Genomic DNA, 17500 nt, shown 5'->3' on the forward strand with positions numbered 1-17500 from the left:
CTATAATAAGTTAAACTTGTCTCATCCCTACACTACTTTACACTGCTCCCATCTTAATTAACCTACAGTCCACTCAGCTCTCACTCTTGCAATAGTGCTATAATAAGTTAAACTTGTCTCATCCCTACACTACTTTACACTGCTCCCATCTTAATTAACCTACAGTTCACTCAGCTCTCACTCTTGGAATAGTGCTAAAATAAGTTAAACTTGTCTCATCCCTACACTACTTTACACTGCTCCCATCTTAATTAACCTACAGTCCACTCAGCTCTCTTTATTGGAATAGTGCTATAATAAGTTAAACTTGTCTCATCCCTACACTACTTTACACTGCTCCCATCTTAATTAACCTACAGTCCACTCAGCTCTCACTCTTGGAATAGTGCTATAATAAGTTAAACTTGTCTCATCCCTACACTACTTTACACTGCTCCCATCTTAATTAACCTACAGTTCACTCAGCTCTCACTCTTGGAATAGTGCTATAATAAGTTAAACTTGTCTCATCCCTACACTACTTTACACTGCTCCCATCTTAATTAACCTACAGTTCACTCAGCTCTCACTCTTGGAATAGTGCTATAATAAGTTAAACTTGTCTCATCCCTACACTACTTTACACTGCTCCCATCTTAATTAACCTACAGTCCACTCAGCTCTCACTCTTGGAATAGTGCTATAATAAGTTAAACTTGTCTCATCCCTACACTACTTTACACTGCTCCCATCTTAATTAACCTACAGTCCACTCAGCTCTCACTCTTGGAATAGTGCTATAATAAGTTAAACTTGTCTCATCCCTACACTACTTTACACTGCTCCCATCTTAATTAACCTACAGTCCACTCAGCTCTCACTCTTGGAATAGTGCTATAATAAGTTAAACTTGTCTCATCCCTACACTACTTTACACTGCTCCCATCTTAATTAACCTACAGTTCACTCAGCTCTCACTCTTGGAATAGTGCTATAATAAGTTAAACTTGTCTCATCCCTACACTACTTTACACTGCTCCCATCTTAATTAACCTACAGTTCACTCAGCTCTCACTCTTGGAATAGTGCTATAATAAGTTAAACTTGTCTCATCCCTACACTACTTTACACTGCTCCCATCTTAATTAACCTACAGTCCACTCAGCTCTCACTCTTGGAATAGTGCTATAATAAGTTAAACTTGTCTCATCCCTACACTACTTTACACTGCTCCCATCTTAATTAACCTACAGTCCACTCAGCTCTCACTCTTGGAATAGTGCTATAATAAGTTAAACTTGTCTCATCCCTACACTACTTTACACTGCTCCCATCTTAATTAACCTACAGTCCACTCAGCTCTCACTCTTGGAATAGTGCTATAATAAGTTAAACTTGTCTCATCCCTACACTACTTTACACTGCTCCCATCTTAATTAACCTACAGTCCACTCAGCTCTCACTCTTGGAATAGTGCTATAATAAGTTAAACTTGTCTCATCCCTACACTACTTTACACTGCTCCCATCTTAATTAACCTACAGTCCACTCAGCTCTCACTCTTGGAATAGTGCTATAATAAGTTAAACTTGTCTCATCCCTACACTACTTTACACTGCTCCCATCTTAATTAACCTACAGTCCACTCAGCTCTCACTCTTGGAATAGTGCTATAATAAGTTAAACTTGTCTCATCCCTACACTACTTTACACTGCTCCCATCTTAATTAACCTACAGTCCACTCAGCTCTCACTCTTGGAATAGTGCTATAATAAGTTAAACTTGTCTCATCCCTACACTACTTTACACTGCTCCCATCTTAATTAACCTACAGTCCACTCAGCTCTCACTCTTGGAATAGTGCTATAATAAGTTAAACTTGTCTCATCCCTACACTACTTTACACTGCTCCCATCTTAATTAACCTACAGTCCACTCAGCTCTCACTCTTGGAATAGTGCTATAATAAGTTAAACTTGTCTCATCCCTACACTACTTTACACTGCTCCCATCTTAATTAACCTACAGTCCACTCAGCTCTCACTCTTGGAATAGTGCTATAATAAGTTAAACTTGTCTCATCCCTACACTACTTTACACTGCTCCCATCTTAATTAACCTACAGTCCACTCAGCTCTCACTCTTGGAATAGTGCTATAATAAGTTAAACTTGTCTCATCCCTACACTACTTTACACTGCTCCCATCTTAATTAACCTACAGTCCACTCAGCTCTCACTCTTGGAATAGTGCTATAATAAGTTAAACTTGTCTCATCCCTACACTACTTTACACTGCTCCCATCTTAATTAACCTACAGTCCACTCAGCTCTCACTCTTGGAATAGTGCTATAATAAGTTAAACTTGTCTCATCCCTACACTACTTTACACTGCTCCCATCTTAATTAACCTACAGTCCACTCAGCTCTCACTCTTGGAATAGTGCTATAATAAGTTAAACTTGTCTCATCCCTACACTACTTTACACTGCTCCCATCTTAATTAACCTACAGTCCACTCAGCTCTCACTCTTGGAATAGTGCTATAATAAGTTAAACTTGTCTCATCCCTACACTACTTTACACTGCTCCCATCTTAATTAACCTACAGTCCACTCAGCTCTCACTCTTGGAATAGTGCTATAATAAGTTAAACTTGTCTCATCCCTACACTACTTTACACTGCTCCCATCTTAATTAACCTACAGTCCACTCAGCTCTCACTCTTGGAATAGTGCTATAATAAGTTAAACTTGTCTCATCCCTACACTACTTTACACTGCTCCCATCTTAATTAACCTACAGTCCACTCAGCTCTCACTCTTGGAATAGTGCTATAATAAGTTAAACTTGTCTCATCCCTACACTACTTTACACTGCTCCCATCTTAATTAACCTACAGTCCACTCAGCTCTCACTCTTGGAATAGTGCTATAATAAGTTAAACTTGTCTCATCCCTACACTACTTTACACTGCTCCCATCTTAATTAACCTACAGTCCACTCAGCTCTCACTCTTGGAATAGTGCTATAATAAGTTAAACTTGTCTCATCCCTACACTACTTTACACTGCTCCCATCTTAATTAACCTACAGTTCACTCAGCTCTCACTCTTGGAATAGTGCTATAATAAGTTAAACTTGTCTCATCCCTACACTACTTTACACTGCTCCCATCTTAATTAACCTACAGTCCACTCAGCTCTCACTCTTGGAATAGTGCTATAATAAGTTAAACTTGTCTCATCCCTACACTACTTTACACTGCTCCCATCTTAATTAACCTACAGTCCACTCAGCTCTCACTCTTGGAATAGTGCTATAATAAGTTAAACTTGTCTCATCCCTACACTACTTTACACTGCTCCCATCTTAATTAACCTACAGTCCACTCAGCTCTCACTCTTGGAATAGTGCTATAATAAGTTAAACTTGTCTCATCCCTACACTACTTTACACTGCTCCCATCTTAATTAACCTACAGTTCACTCAGCTCTCACTCTTGGAATAGTGCTATAATAAGTTAAACTTGTCTCATCCCTACACTACTTTACACTGCTCCCATCTTAATTAACCTACAGTCCACTCAGCTCTCACTCTTGGAATAGTGCTATAATAAGTTAAACTTGTCTCATCCCTACACTACTTTACACTGCTCCCATCTTAATTAACCTACAGTCCACTCAGCTCTCACTCTTGGAATAGTGCTATAATAAGTTAAACTTGTCTCATCCCTACACTACTTTACACTGCTCCCATCTTAATTAACCTACAGTCCACTCAGCTCTCACTCTTGGAATAGTGCTATAATAAGTTAAACTTGTCTCATCCCTACACTACTTTACACTGCTCCCATCTTAATTAACCTACAGTTCACTCAGCTCTCACTCTTGGAATAGTGCTATAATAAGTTAAACTTGTCTCATCCCTACACTACTTTACACTGCTCCCATCTTAATTAACCTACAGTCCACTCAGCTCTCACTCTTGGAATAGTGCTATAATAAGTTAAACTTGTCTCATCCCTACACTACTTTACACTGCTCCCATCTTAATTAACCTACAGTCCACTCAGCTCTCACTCTTGGAATAGTGCTATAATAAGTTAAACTTGTCTCATCCCTACACTACTTTACACTGCTCCCATCTTAATTAACCTACAGTCCACTCAGCTCTCACTCTTGGAATAGTGCTATAATAAGTTAAACTTGTCTCATCCCTACACTACTTTACACTGCTCCCATCTTAATTAACCTACAGTCCACTCAGCTCTCACTCTTGGAATAGTGCTATAATAAGTTAAACTTGTCTCATCCCTACACTACTTTACACTGCTCCCATCTTAATTAACCTACAGTCCACTCAGCTCTCACTCTTGGAATAGTGCTATAATAAGTTAAACTTGTCTCATTCCTACACTACTTTTACACTGCTCCCATCTTAATTAACCTACAGTTCACTCAGCTCTCACTCTTGGAATAGTGCTATAATAAGTTAAACTTGTCTCATCCCTACACTACTTTACACTGCTCCCATCTTAATTAACCTACAGTCCACTCAGCTCTCACTCTTGGAATAGTGCTATAATAAGTTAAACTTGTCTCATCCCTACACTACTTTACACTGCTCCCATCTTAATTAACCTACAGTCCACTCAGCTCTCACTCTTGGAATAGTGCTATAATAAGTTAAACTTGTCTCATCCCTACACTACTTTACACTGCTCCCATCTTAATTAACCTACAGTCCACTCAGCTCTCACTCTTGGAATAGTGCTATAATAAGTTAAACTTGTCTCATCCCTACACTACTTTACACTGCTCCCATCTTAATTAACCTACAGTTCACTCAGCTCTCACTCTTGGAATAGTGCTATAATAAGTTAAACTTGTCTCATCCCTACACTACTTTACACTGCTCCCATCTTAATTAACCTACAGTCCACTCAGCTCTCACTCTTGGAATAGTGCTATAATAAGTTAAACTTGTCTCATCCCTACACTACTTTACACTGCTCCCATCTTAATTAACCTACAGTCCACTCAGCTCTCACTCTTGGAATAGTGCTATAATAAGTTAAACTTGTCTCATCCCTACACTACTTTACACTGCTCCCATCTTAATTAACCTACAGTCCACTCAGCTCTCACTCTTGGAATAGTGCTATAATAAGTTAAACTTGTCTCATCCCTACACTACTTTACACTGCTCCCATCTTAATTAACCTACAGTCCACTCAGCTCTCACTCTTGGAATAGTGCTATAATAAGTTAAACTTGTCTCATCCCTACACTACTTTACACTGCTCCCATCTTAATTAACCTACAGTTCACTCAGCTCTCACTCTTGGAATAGTGCTATAATAAGTTAAACTTGTCTCATCCCTACACTACTTTACACTGCTCCCATCTTAATTAACCTACAGTCCACTCAGCTCTCACTCTTGGAATAGTGCTATAATAAGTTAAACTTGTCTCATCCCTACACTACTTTACACTGCTCCCATCTTAATTAACCTACAGTCCACTCAGCTCTCACTCTTGGAATAGTGCTATAATAAGTTAAACTTGTCTCATCCCTACACTACTTTTACACTGCTCCCATCTTAATTAACCTACAGTCCACTCAGCTCTCACTCTTGGAATAGTGCTATAATAAGTTAAACTTGTCTCATCCCTACACTACTTTACACTGCTCCCATCTTAATTAACCTACAGTCCACTCAGCTCTCACTCTTGGAATAGTGCTATAATAAGTTAAACTTGTCTCATCCCTACACTACTTTACACTGCTCCCATCTTAATTAACCTACAGTCCACTCAGCTCTCACTCTTGGAATAGTGCTATAATAAGTTAAACTTGTCTCATCCCTACACTACTTTACACTGCTCCCATCTTAATTAACCTACAGTCCACTCAGTTCTCACTGTTGGAATAGTGCTATAATAAGTTAAACTTGTCTCATCCCTACACTACTTTACACTGCTCCCATCTTAATTAACCTACAGTCCACTCAGCTCTCACTCTTGGAATAGTGCTATAATAAGTTAAACTTGTCTCATCCCTACACTACTTTACACTGCTCCCATCTTAATTAACCTACAGTCCACTCAGCTCTCACTCTTGGAATAGTGCTATAATAAGTTAAACTTGTCTCATCCCTACACTACTTTACACTGCTCCCATCTTAATTAACCTACAGTTCACTCAGCTCTCACTCTTGGAATAGTGCTATAATAAGTTAAACTTGTCTCATCCCTACACTACTTTACACTGCTCCCATCTTAATTAACCTACAGTCCACTCAGCTCTCACTCTTGGAATAGTGCTATAATAAGTTAAACTTGTCTCATCCCTACACTACTTTTCACTGCTCCCATCTTAATTAACCTACAGTCCACTCAGCTCTCACTCTTGGAATAGTGCTATAATAAGTTAAACTTGTCTCATCCCTACACTACTTTACACTGCTCCCATCTTAATTAACCTACAGTCCACTCAGCTCTCACTCTTGGAATAGTGCTATAATAAGTTAAACTTGTCTCATCCCTACACTACTTTACACTGCTCCCATCTTAATTAACCTACAGTCCACTCAGCTCTCACTCTTGGAATAGTGCTATAATAAGTTAAACTTGTCTCATCCCTACACTACTTTACACTGCTCCCATCTTAATTAACCTACAGTTCACTCAGCTCTCACTCTTGGAATAGTGCTATAATAAGTTAAACTTGTCTCATCCCTACACTACTTTACACTGCTCCCATCTTAATTAACCTACAGTCCACTCAGCTCTCACTCTTGGAATAGTGCTATAATAAGTTAAACTTGTCTCATCCCTACACTACTTTACACTGCTCCCATCTTAATTAACCTACAGTCCACTCAGCTCTCACTCTTGGAATAGTGCTATAATAAGTTAAACTTGTCTCATCCCTACACTACTTTACACTGCTCCCATCTTAATTAACCTACAGTCCACTCAGCTCTCACTCTTGGAATAGTGCTATAATAAGTTAAACTTGTCTCATCCCTACACTACTTTACACTGCTCCCATCTTAATTAACCTACAGTCCACTCAGCTCTCACTCTTGGAATAGTGCTATAATAAGTTAAACTTGTCTCATCCCTACACTACTTTACACTGCTCCCATCTTAATTAACCTACAGTCCACTCAGCTCTCACTCTTGGAATAGTGCTATAATAAGTTAAACTTGTCTCATCCCTACACTACTTTACACTGCTCCCATCTTAATTAACCTACAGTCCACTCAGCTCTCACTCTTGGAATAGTGCTATAATAAGTTAAACTTGTCTCATCCCTACACTACTTTACACTGCTCCCATCTTAATTAACCTACAGTCCACTCAGCTCTCACTCTTGGAATAGTGCTATAATAAGTTAAACTTGTCTCATCCCTACACTACTTTACACTGCTCCCATCTTAATTAACCTACAGTCCACTCAGCTCTCACTCTTGGAATAGTGCTATAATAAGTTAAACTTGTCTCATCCCTACACTACTTTACACTGCTCCCATCTTAATTAACCTACAGTTCACTCAGCTCTCACTCTTGGAATAGTGCTATAATAAGTTAAACTTGTCTCATCCCTACACTACTTTACACTGCTCCCATCTTAATTAACCTACAGTCCACTCAGCTCTCACTCTTGGAATAGTGCTATAATAAGTTAAACTTGTCTCATCCCTACACTACTTTACACTGCTCCCATCTTAATTAACCTACAGTCCACTCAGCTCTCACTCTTGGAATAGTGCTATAATAAGTTAAACTTGTCTCATCCCTACACTACTTTACACTGCTCCCATCTTAATTAACCTACAGTCCACTCAGCTCTCACTCTTGGAATAGTGCTATAATAAGTTAAACTTGTCTCATCCCTACACTACTTTTACACTGCTCCCATCTTAATTAACCTACAGTCCACTCAGCTCTCACTCTTGGAATAGTGCTATAATAAGTTAAACTTGTCTCATCCCTACACTACTTTACACTGCTCCCATCTTAATTAACCTACAGTCCACTCAGCTCTCACTCTTGGAATAGTGCTATAATAAGTTAAACTTGTCTCATCCCTACACTACTTTACACTGCTCCCATCTTAATTAACCTACAGTCCACTCAGCTCTCACTCTTGGAATAGTGCTATAATAAGTTAAACTTGTCTCATCCCTACACTACTTTACACTGCTCCCATCTTAATTAACCTACAGTCCACTCAGCTCTCACTCTTGGAATAGTGCTATAATAAGTTAAACTTGTCTCATCCCTACACTACTTTACACTGCTCCCATCTTAATTAACCTACAGTCCACTCAGCTCTCACTCTTGGAATAGTGCTATAATAAGTTAAACTTGTCTCATCCCTACACTACTTTACACTGCTCCCATCTTAATTAACCTACAGTCCACTCAGCTCTCACTCTTGGAATAGTGCTATAATAAGTTAAACTTGTCTCATCCCTACACTACTTTACACTGCTCCCATCTTAATTAACCTACAGTCCACTCAGCTCTCACTCTTGGAATAGTGCTATAATAAGTTAAACTTGTCTCATCCCTACACTACTTTACACTGCTCCCATCTTAATTAACCTACAGTCCACTCAGCTCTCACTCTTGGAATAGTGCTATAATAAGTTAAACTTGTCTCATCCCTACACTACTTTACACTGCTCCCATCTTAATTAACCTACAGTCCACTCAGCTCTCACTCTTGGAATAGTGCTATAATAAGTTAAACTTGTCTCATCCCTACACTACTTTACACTGCTCCCATCTTAATTAACCTACAGTCCACTCAGCTCTCACTCTTGGAATAGTGCTATAATAAGTTAAACTTGTCTCATCCCTACACTACTTTACACTGCTCCCATCTTAATTAACCTACAGTCCACTCAGCTCTCACTCTTGGAATAGTGCTATAATAAGTTAAACTTGTCTCATCCCTACACTACTTTACACTGCTCCCATCTTAATTAACCTACAGTCCACTCAGCTCTCACTCTTGGAATAGTGCTATAATAAGTTAAACTTGTCTCATCCCTACACTACTTTACACTGCTCCCATCTTAATTAACCTACAGTCCACTCAGCTCTCACTCTTGGAATAGTGCTATAATAAGTTAAACTTGTCTCATCCCTACACTACTTTACACTGCTCCCATCTTAATTAACCTACAGTCCACTCAGCTCTCACTCTTGGAATAGTGCTATAATAAGTTAAACTTGTCTCATCCCTACACTACTTTACACTGCTCCCATCTTAATTAACCTACAGTCCACTCAGCTCTCACTCTTGGAATAGTGCTATAATAAGTTAAACTTGTCTCATCCCTACACTACTTTACACTGCTCCCATCTTAATTAACCTACAGTCCACTCAGCTCTCACTCTTGGAATAGTGCTATAATAAGTTAAACTTGTCTCATCCCTACACTACTTTACACTGCTCCCATCTTAATTAACCTACAGTCCACTCAGCTCTCACTCTTGGAATAGTGCTATAATAAGTTAAACTTGTCTCATCCCTACACTACTTTACACTGCTCCCATCTTAATTAACCTACAGTCCACTCAGCTCTCACTCTTGGAATAGTGCTATAATAAGTTAAACTTGTCTCATCCCTACACTACTTTACACTGCTCCCATCTTAATTAACCTACAGTCCACTCAGCTCTCACTCTTGGAATAGTGCTATAATAAGTTAAACTTGTCTCATCCCTACACTACTTTACACTGCTCCCATCTTAATTAACCTACAGTCCACTCAGCTCTCACTCTTGGAATAGTGCTATAATAAGTTAAACTTGTCTCATCCCTACACTACTTTACACTGCTCCCATCTTAATTAACCTACAGTCCACTCAGCTCTCACTCTTGGAATAGTGCTATAATAAGTTAAACTTGTCTCATCCCTACACTACTTTACACTGCTCCCATCTTAATTAACCTACAGTCCACTCAGCTCTCACTCTTGGAATAGTGCTATAATAAGTTAAACTTGTCTCATCCCTACACTACTTTACACTGCTCCCATCTTAATTAACCTACAGTCCACTCAGCTCTCACTCTTGGAATAGTGCTATAATAAGTTAAACTTGTCTCATCCCTACACTACTTTACACTGCTCCCATCTTAATTAACCTACAGTCCACTCAGCTCTCACTCTTGGAATAGTGCTATAATAAGTTAAACTTGTCTCATCCCTACACTACTTTACACTGCTCCCATCTTAATTAACCTACAGTCCACTCAGCTCTCACTCTTGGAATAGTGCTATAATAAGTTAAACTTGTCTCATCCCTACACTACTTTACACTGCTCCCATCTTAATTAACCTACAGTCCACTCAGCTCTCACTCTTGGAATAGTGCTATAATAAGTTAAACTTGTCTCATCCCTACACTACTTTACACTGCTCCCATCTTAATTAACCTACAGTCCACTCAGCTCTCACTCTTGGAATAGTGCTATAATAAGTTAAACTTGTCTCATCCCTACACTACTTTACACTGCTCCCATCTTAATTAACCTACAGTCCACTCAGCTCTCACTCTTGGAATAGTGCTATAATAAGTTAAACTTGTCTCATCCCTACACTACTTTACACTGCTCCCATCTTAATTAACCTACAGTCCACTCAGCTCTCACTCTTGGAATAGTGCTATAATAAGTTAAACTTGTCTCATCCCTACACTACTTTACACTGCTCCCATCTTAATTAACCTACAGTCCACTCAGCTCTCACTCTTGGAATAGTGCTATAATAAGTTAAACTTGTCTCATCCCTACACTACTTTACACTGCTCCCATCTTAATTAACCTACAGTCCACTCAGCTCTCACTCTTGGAATAGTGCTATAATAAGTTAAACTTGTCTCATCCCTACACTACTTTACACTGCTCCCATCTTAATTAACCTACAGTCCACTCAGCTCTCACTCTTGGAATAGTGCTATAATAAGTTAAACTTGTCTCATCCCTACACTACTTTACACTGCTCCCATCTTAATTAACCTACAGTCCACTCAGCTCTCACTCTTGGAATAGTGCTATAATAAGTTAAACTTGTCTCATCCCTACACTACTTTACACTGCTCCCATCTTAATTAACCTACAGTCCACTCAGCTCTCACTCTTGGAATAGTGCTATAATAAGTTAAACTTGTCTCATCCCTACACTACTTTACACTGCTCCCATCTTAATTAACCTACAGTCCACTCAGCTCTCACTCTTGGAATAGTGCTATAATAAGTTAAACTTGTCTCATCCCTACACTACTTTACACTGCTCCCATCTTAATTAACCTACAGTCCACTCAGCTCTCACTCTTGGAATAGTGCTATAATAAGTTAAACTTGTCTCATCCCTACACTACTTTACACTGCTCCCATCTTAATTAACCTACAGTCCACTCAGCTCTCACTCTTGGAATAGTGCTATAATAAGTTAAACTTGTCTCATCCCTACACTACTTTACACTGCTCCCATCTTAATTAACCTACAGTCCACTCAGCTCTCACTCTTGGAATAGTGCTATAATAAGTTAAACTTGTCTCATCCCTACACTACTTTACACTGCTCCCATCTTAATTAACCTACAGTCCACTCAGCTCTCACTCTTGGAATAGTGCTATAATAAGTTAAACTTGTCTCATCCCTACACTACTTTTACACTGCTCCCATCTTAATTAACCTACAGTCCACTCAGCTCTCACTCTTGGAATAGTGCTATAATAAGTTAAACTTGTCTCATCCCTACACTACTTTACACTGCTCCCATCTTAATTAACCTACAGTCCACTCAGCTCTCACTCTTGGAATAGTGCTATAATAAGTTAAACTTGTCTCATCCCTACACTACTTTACACTGCTCCCATCTTAATTAACCTACAGTCCACTCAGCTCTCACTCTTGGAATAGTGCTATAATAAGTTAAACTTGTCTCATCCCTACACTACTTTACACTGCTCCCATCTTAATTAACCTACAGTCCACTCAGCTCTCACTCTTGGAATAGTGCTATAATAAGTTAAACTTGTCTCATCCCTACACTACTTTACACTGCTCCCATCTTAATTAACCTACAGTCCACTCAGCTCTCACTCTTGGAATAGTGCTATAATAAGTTAAACTTGTCTCATCCCTACACTACTTTACACTGCTCCCATCTTAATTAACCTACAGTCCACTCAGCTCTCACTCTTGGAATAGTGCTATAATAAGTTAAACTTGTCTCATCCCTACACTACTTTACACTGCTCCCATCTTAATTAACCTACAGTCCACTCAGCTCTCACTCTTGGAATAGTGCTATAATAAGTTAAACTTGTCTCATCCCTACACTACTTTACACTGCTCCCATCTTAATTAACCTACAGTCCACTCAGCTCTCACTCTTGGAATAGTGCTATAATAAGTTAAACTTGTCTCATCCCTACACTACTTTACACTGCTCCCATCTTAATTAACCTACAGTCCACTCAGCTCTCACTCTTGGAATAGTGCTATAATAAGTTAAACTTGTCTCATCCCTACACTACTTTACACTGCTCCCATCTTAATTAACCTACAGTCCACTCAGCTCTCACTCTTGGAATAGTGCTATAATAAGTTAAACTTGTCTCATCCCTACACTACTTTACACTGCTCCCATCTTAATTAACCTACAGTCCACTCAGCTCTCACTCTTGGAATAGTGCTATAATAAGTTAAACTTGTCTCATCCCTACACTACTTTACACTGCTCCCATCTTAATTAACCTACAGTCCACTCAGCTCTCACTCTTGGAATAGTGCTATAATAAGTTAAACTTGTCTCATCCCTACACTACTTTACACTGCTCCCATCTTAATTAACCTACAGTCCACTCAGCTCTCACTCTTGGAATAGTGCTATAATAAGTTAAACTTGTCTCATCCCTACACTACTTTACACTGCTCCCATCTTAATTAACCTACAGTGCACTCAGCTCTCACTCTTGGAATAGTGCTATAATAAGTTAAACTTGTCTCATCCCTACACTACTTTACACTGCTCCCATCTTAATTAACCTACAGTTCACTCAGCTCTCACTCTTGGAATAGTGCTATAATAAGTTAAACTTGTCTCATCCCTACACTACTTTACACTGCTCCCATCTTGATTAACCTACAGTCCACTCAGCTCTCACTCTTGGAATAGTGCTATAATAAGTTAAAGAAATTTGCTGCCAATCAACATTATAGGGCACATCACTGTCCTTAAAAAACATTCAGTGGTTAGAACTAAGGCATTACCTTTGACTTCCCCAACTAATCACTTCTCATAATCTCATCTATTATTCACATACAAAAATATTTTCCAGCTCTATAACCCCAGTAGACAGCTGGGTGTCACTGGCAAAATGTTATTACCGGTTACAAAAGCTAACAACTCAGCTGCTGACTCTGTACTCTTCTTTCCTGGCCAAACTTTGGAAATCCTTTCTTCTTACTCTATGAAACAGAGAAAGCACCAACACTTTTAAGGTACAAACAAGAGGATACCCAAAAGATACTTGCCACTGTACATTCACAACTCCTGGATGATAAATTCCCTACCCTTGAATCGAATTAATTTCAAAACATGTCCCGCGGCTCTTTAGATGCTGCTGCTGTTAATTAATGATACCCTGTCTAAATGTTGTTTAGTTGCTGATTACTTGTATACCTCTGTTGATTACTTGTATACCTTTGTTTACTATGTTCTTTATGTAATGCATTTTCCAGAGTTTTTCTCCCAGAAATATCATAGTACACTATATAACGCTGGTAATAATTAATGATGCTCTTTTTAAGTTTTGTAAATTTGTTGATTTCTTGCATACCTCTGTTTACTATGTGATTTATGTAATTTTGGAATTTTTCTGGAGCTTTTTTCCCAGGTCTCCACTGAAAAGTGATAGCTTTTTTCCCATTCAGACTATTCCAGGAAGCGATTGCAATAAATAAATAAGTAGGTTAATAATTCAATCAAAAATAATTAGAAGATACATCCATCTCAAGAATGGTGCACTTTACTGTGACAAAGATGAAAAGGGAAGAGTTTAGATGTTTTGAGGGATACAAAATATAATATTTATTTATTCCGGACCCAGAACTGGTAAAAGAACTACTGCATAACATTGTGGAAAGCTTGTTGGATGAAGCCTTCTTGTAGCATAGATGCAGCTCCAGATGTGTAGGCTGTGGTCATGTATAAACCTAAGGAAATCTGAGCTGGCAAAGACTGAGAAGAGGGAAACTAAAGGGCTGAAGCTGCATGAACTAGGAGAGGAGGGTACACAATGTTCCCTAGAGATGGAATGGTTTCACGCTATCCAATTTGGTGGTAGCTTTTAGGGCAACCCATAAGAGACAGAGATATTCTCTGTCAATTGTGGTCTTTAGCTTGGGAAGGTTTCCCCATAGCATACTGCTCACTGGCAGTTTTTTGCAGTCTAATACCATTTTCTGACTTCTGGCTTTGCCAGCATTTCAGTTCCTTGACATTTTCTAGGTAACCATGTTTCTTAACTGGCTTCCATAGATATTTATGACCTGAAAATCCCAACCTCTTGCTTAAACAACTTATAGAACTGGCATTCAAAGTTAAATCCCTGTAAGGTTTTCATTTTTTTCCTATATTTAAAATACAACACTATATTTATATAGTCACTAAATTAATACAGATTTAATACTGTGCTGCCACAATTCTCCATAATGCCAATGAAACTTTTTCACTGGATCTTTCTTTTCAGTATTCAGGCCTGTCCAGATGTGAAATATGGAAAGCGAATTCATGTTTTACCTATTGATGACACCATTGAAGGACTAACAGGGAACCTCTTTGAAGTGTACTTGAAGCCCTACTTCCTGGAAGCATACCGCCCAGTACATAAAGGTGATCGCTTGAACGCATACTTACTGCAGAATGTGAGAGAGGCCCCTGTTCTGAACTGATAGGTCCAGGGTGGGGTGAGAACAGAAATGTAGGCATGGGCATTGCTTTGCTTATTTCTAATAAAGTGCTTACAATGTTTTTTTTATCTGCCTTAACGCAAAGAATATGAGCGTCATTTATGTGTTTTCATTTTTTTCCTGTCTGTGCATATGTAGCAGTCAAAGCATGATGTCCCATAAAGGTAGATCTAAATCATTACATTTTGTTATATTTAATTCCTTTTGCACATTGGAACAGTGGTGATGAGAGGTTAATTTAAGGCATGGATAACAGTGTCAATCTTCCTTGTATTTCTCACAGTAATGAAACACACACAGTCAACATTTGAACATATTTTAGAAGTAAAACCATAACCTGGCAACCATGGGCTTCTTTAATGTAAACTGATAACTAAACTTAAATCAGGAGAGGAATGAAATTAGTTATTTGCATTGAAAGACTCATACCTGTATCACGCCTCACTTTCAGGTACATTTTGAGAGATGTCTGATGTTACATATTTCTGCTGGCTGCTAAATGCTATATTTCTGAAGTCATTATTTATTTTGTTATCTGAGACCCATAAGGGAGATTTCTTTGTGTTTGTTTTGTTTTAGCTTTCTTCTGGAAAATAGCCAGTGGTAGGCAGAGTGAAAGGCTGCTCAGTTTACTGTCTCATCCAGAGTACAACATCCCAACTGTTAGACCACAGTGTGGTTTCATATCGTATTTCAGCACTGTTTTTTTTATTTTACCTTAGTATCTGCTATGGGAATAGAACCTGCAACAGTATAATATTTGGGAATCTTAACAAAGACTTTACACATTTATACATGTGTAGTTCAAAAGGCTAATCAGGCTACTAACTGTCCTTATTATGGAGTAATATTCCTATATTCAGGCCTGATTTAGCCCTACACATAATGTATCTATTTTGGGGGTATGTATACATTCTCGTAGGACCTTTGTAAACTACTTACCAAACGAAAAGCACTGTCAAAACAGCTGTTTGTATAGAAATAATACTGTGCTGTTGTGTCCAACCATTTCTTATTTAATATTTGTTGTTAGGAGGTAATCAGCTTCACTGGTTTCATTTCTGAACCGTAAAACTTTGAAAGTTTAACTTATATGTGAAAGATTTATTTTTGAATCTTAAGGAAAGTGACTATATGGATATGTATAAAGAGGTAAATTTACTGAGATATGAAAATTATAGAGAAACCTTTCTAGACTAATAATGGCAAATAGTAAAAATCCCTTAATACTGGACAATTCATCAAGACACACTCTAGACTTATCCAAAATAATGTATAGTTAACACTTTTTTTGATGAGGCAACCTTCTCTGTTACTTTAAGAAAACCGCTTTCAAAACTCTTGTATGTTAGTACAGGGTAAGCTACAGATGGCTGAAGATTGAACTCTCAAGTTTCAGTTGCCCAAAGTTCAACCTACCAAGGATCAATCTTCCACCCTAGGAAATCATTCACTGTCGGCAAATTTTGCTGACAGTGATGCCCTTTTCATGAAATTTTCACCTTCTTCAAGATGGTGCAACATGGAATATAGATATATATATATATATATATATATATATATATATATATATATATATATATATATATATATATATATATATATATATATATATGTGGATCAGCGTCATGTCGCCAAAAATCCATTTCACCGAAAATTTCTGACATAGGGTCCAAATCGCTGAAAATTAATTTTGCCGAAAATAGTACTGACAGGGTATCTTCCCTTTTCACCCGTATAGTGCGATCTCGGAGAGAGAATATTAAAGTGGGGGTGTGGGGGGCACATCCCCCCACAGTGGGGGGTGTGGGGGTGTAGCCCCCCCACCCAGTACAGTTTAATATTTTCTAGTAATGTTTTATATTGATCAGTCCCTATGAAAAGGGTAAGTAAGTAGTTTATAACCTGAGTAGTTGGGGGGCTATGCCCTCTACACCCCCCATTGTGGAGTCTGTGCCCCCCACACCCCCCTACTGTAATATTCTCACTCCAAGATCGCACTACAGTGGAGGAAAAGGGCAGATACACTGTCAGTATTATTTTTGACTAAATGGATTTTCGGCGATTTGGACCCTATGTCAGGAATTTTCGGTGAAATGGATTTTCCGCAAAATGTCATAGACCCATATATATATATATATATATATATATATATATATATATATATATATATATATATAAAGTTTCAAGGGGTGTGACCCACCCCTTTGGAGGGTATGGAGGGGCTGGTCCCCCTGTAAAAACACTTAAAAAATTGTTTTCTCTGTTGTTGTTTTTTCAGCAAATGCAGTTTGGGGATTCTGATCCTTAGCACATCAAGTTCCTTCTTCTCATAGCAGAAGCTGTTAGTACATTTACAGTTTTTGATAATTTCCTTATCGTTTTCTGTTCCTGGTGCTAAAAATAATGAACATCTCTAAACAGTTGTATCAGTACATTACACAAAGAAAAAGTTATACTGAGGTTTGGAACTGACTACAAGACCTTACTGATTTACAGAAGGCAGCTAA

The 17500-nt window shown here is 38.3% G+C and overlaps 1 protein-coding gene across 2 annotated transcripts in view; it reads left to right on the top strand.

Annotated features, from left to right (window-relative positions):
- The window catches only part of LOC122812206 (transitional endoplasmic reticulum ATPase-like), a 530874-nt gene that overhangs the window by 97277 nt on the left and 416097 nt on the right, over window positions 1-17500 (top strand). For both annotated transcript variants that reach the window (XM_044084545.1, XM_044084546.1), the window contains exon 4: window positions 14771-14913. In XM_044084545.1, coding sequence (XP_043940480.1) covers window positions 14771-14913 — 143 coding nt within the window. The remainder of the gene's footprint in view (window positions 1-14770; window positions 14914-17500) is intronic.

Source organism: Protopterus annectens, chromosome 9.part0, assembly GCF_019279795.1.
Source record: "Protopterus annectens isolate FY-2018-M chromosome 9.part0, PAN1.0, whole genome shotgun sequence".
NCBI classification, from domain to species: domain Eukaryota; kingdom Metazoa; phylum Chordata; order Ceratodontiformes; family Protopteridae; genus Protopterus; species Protopterus annectens.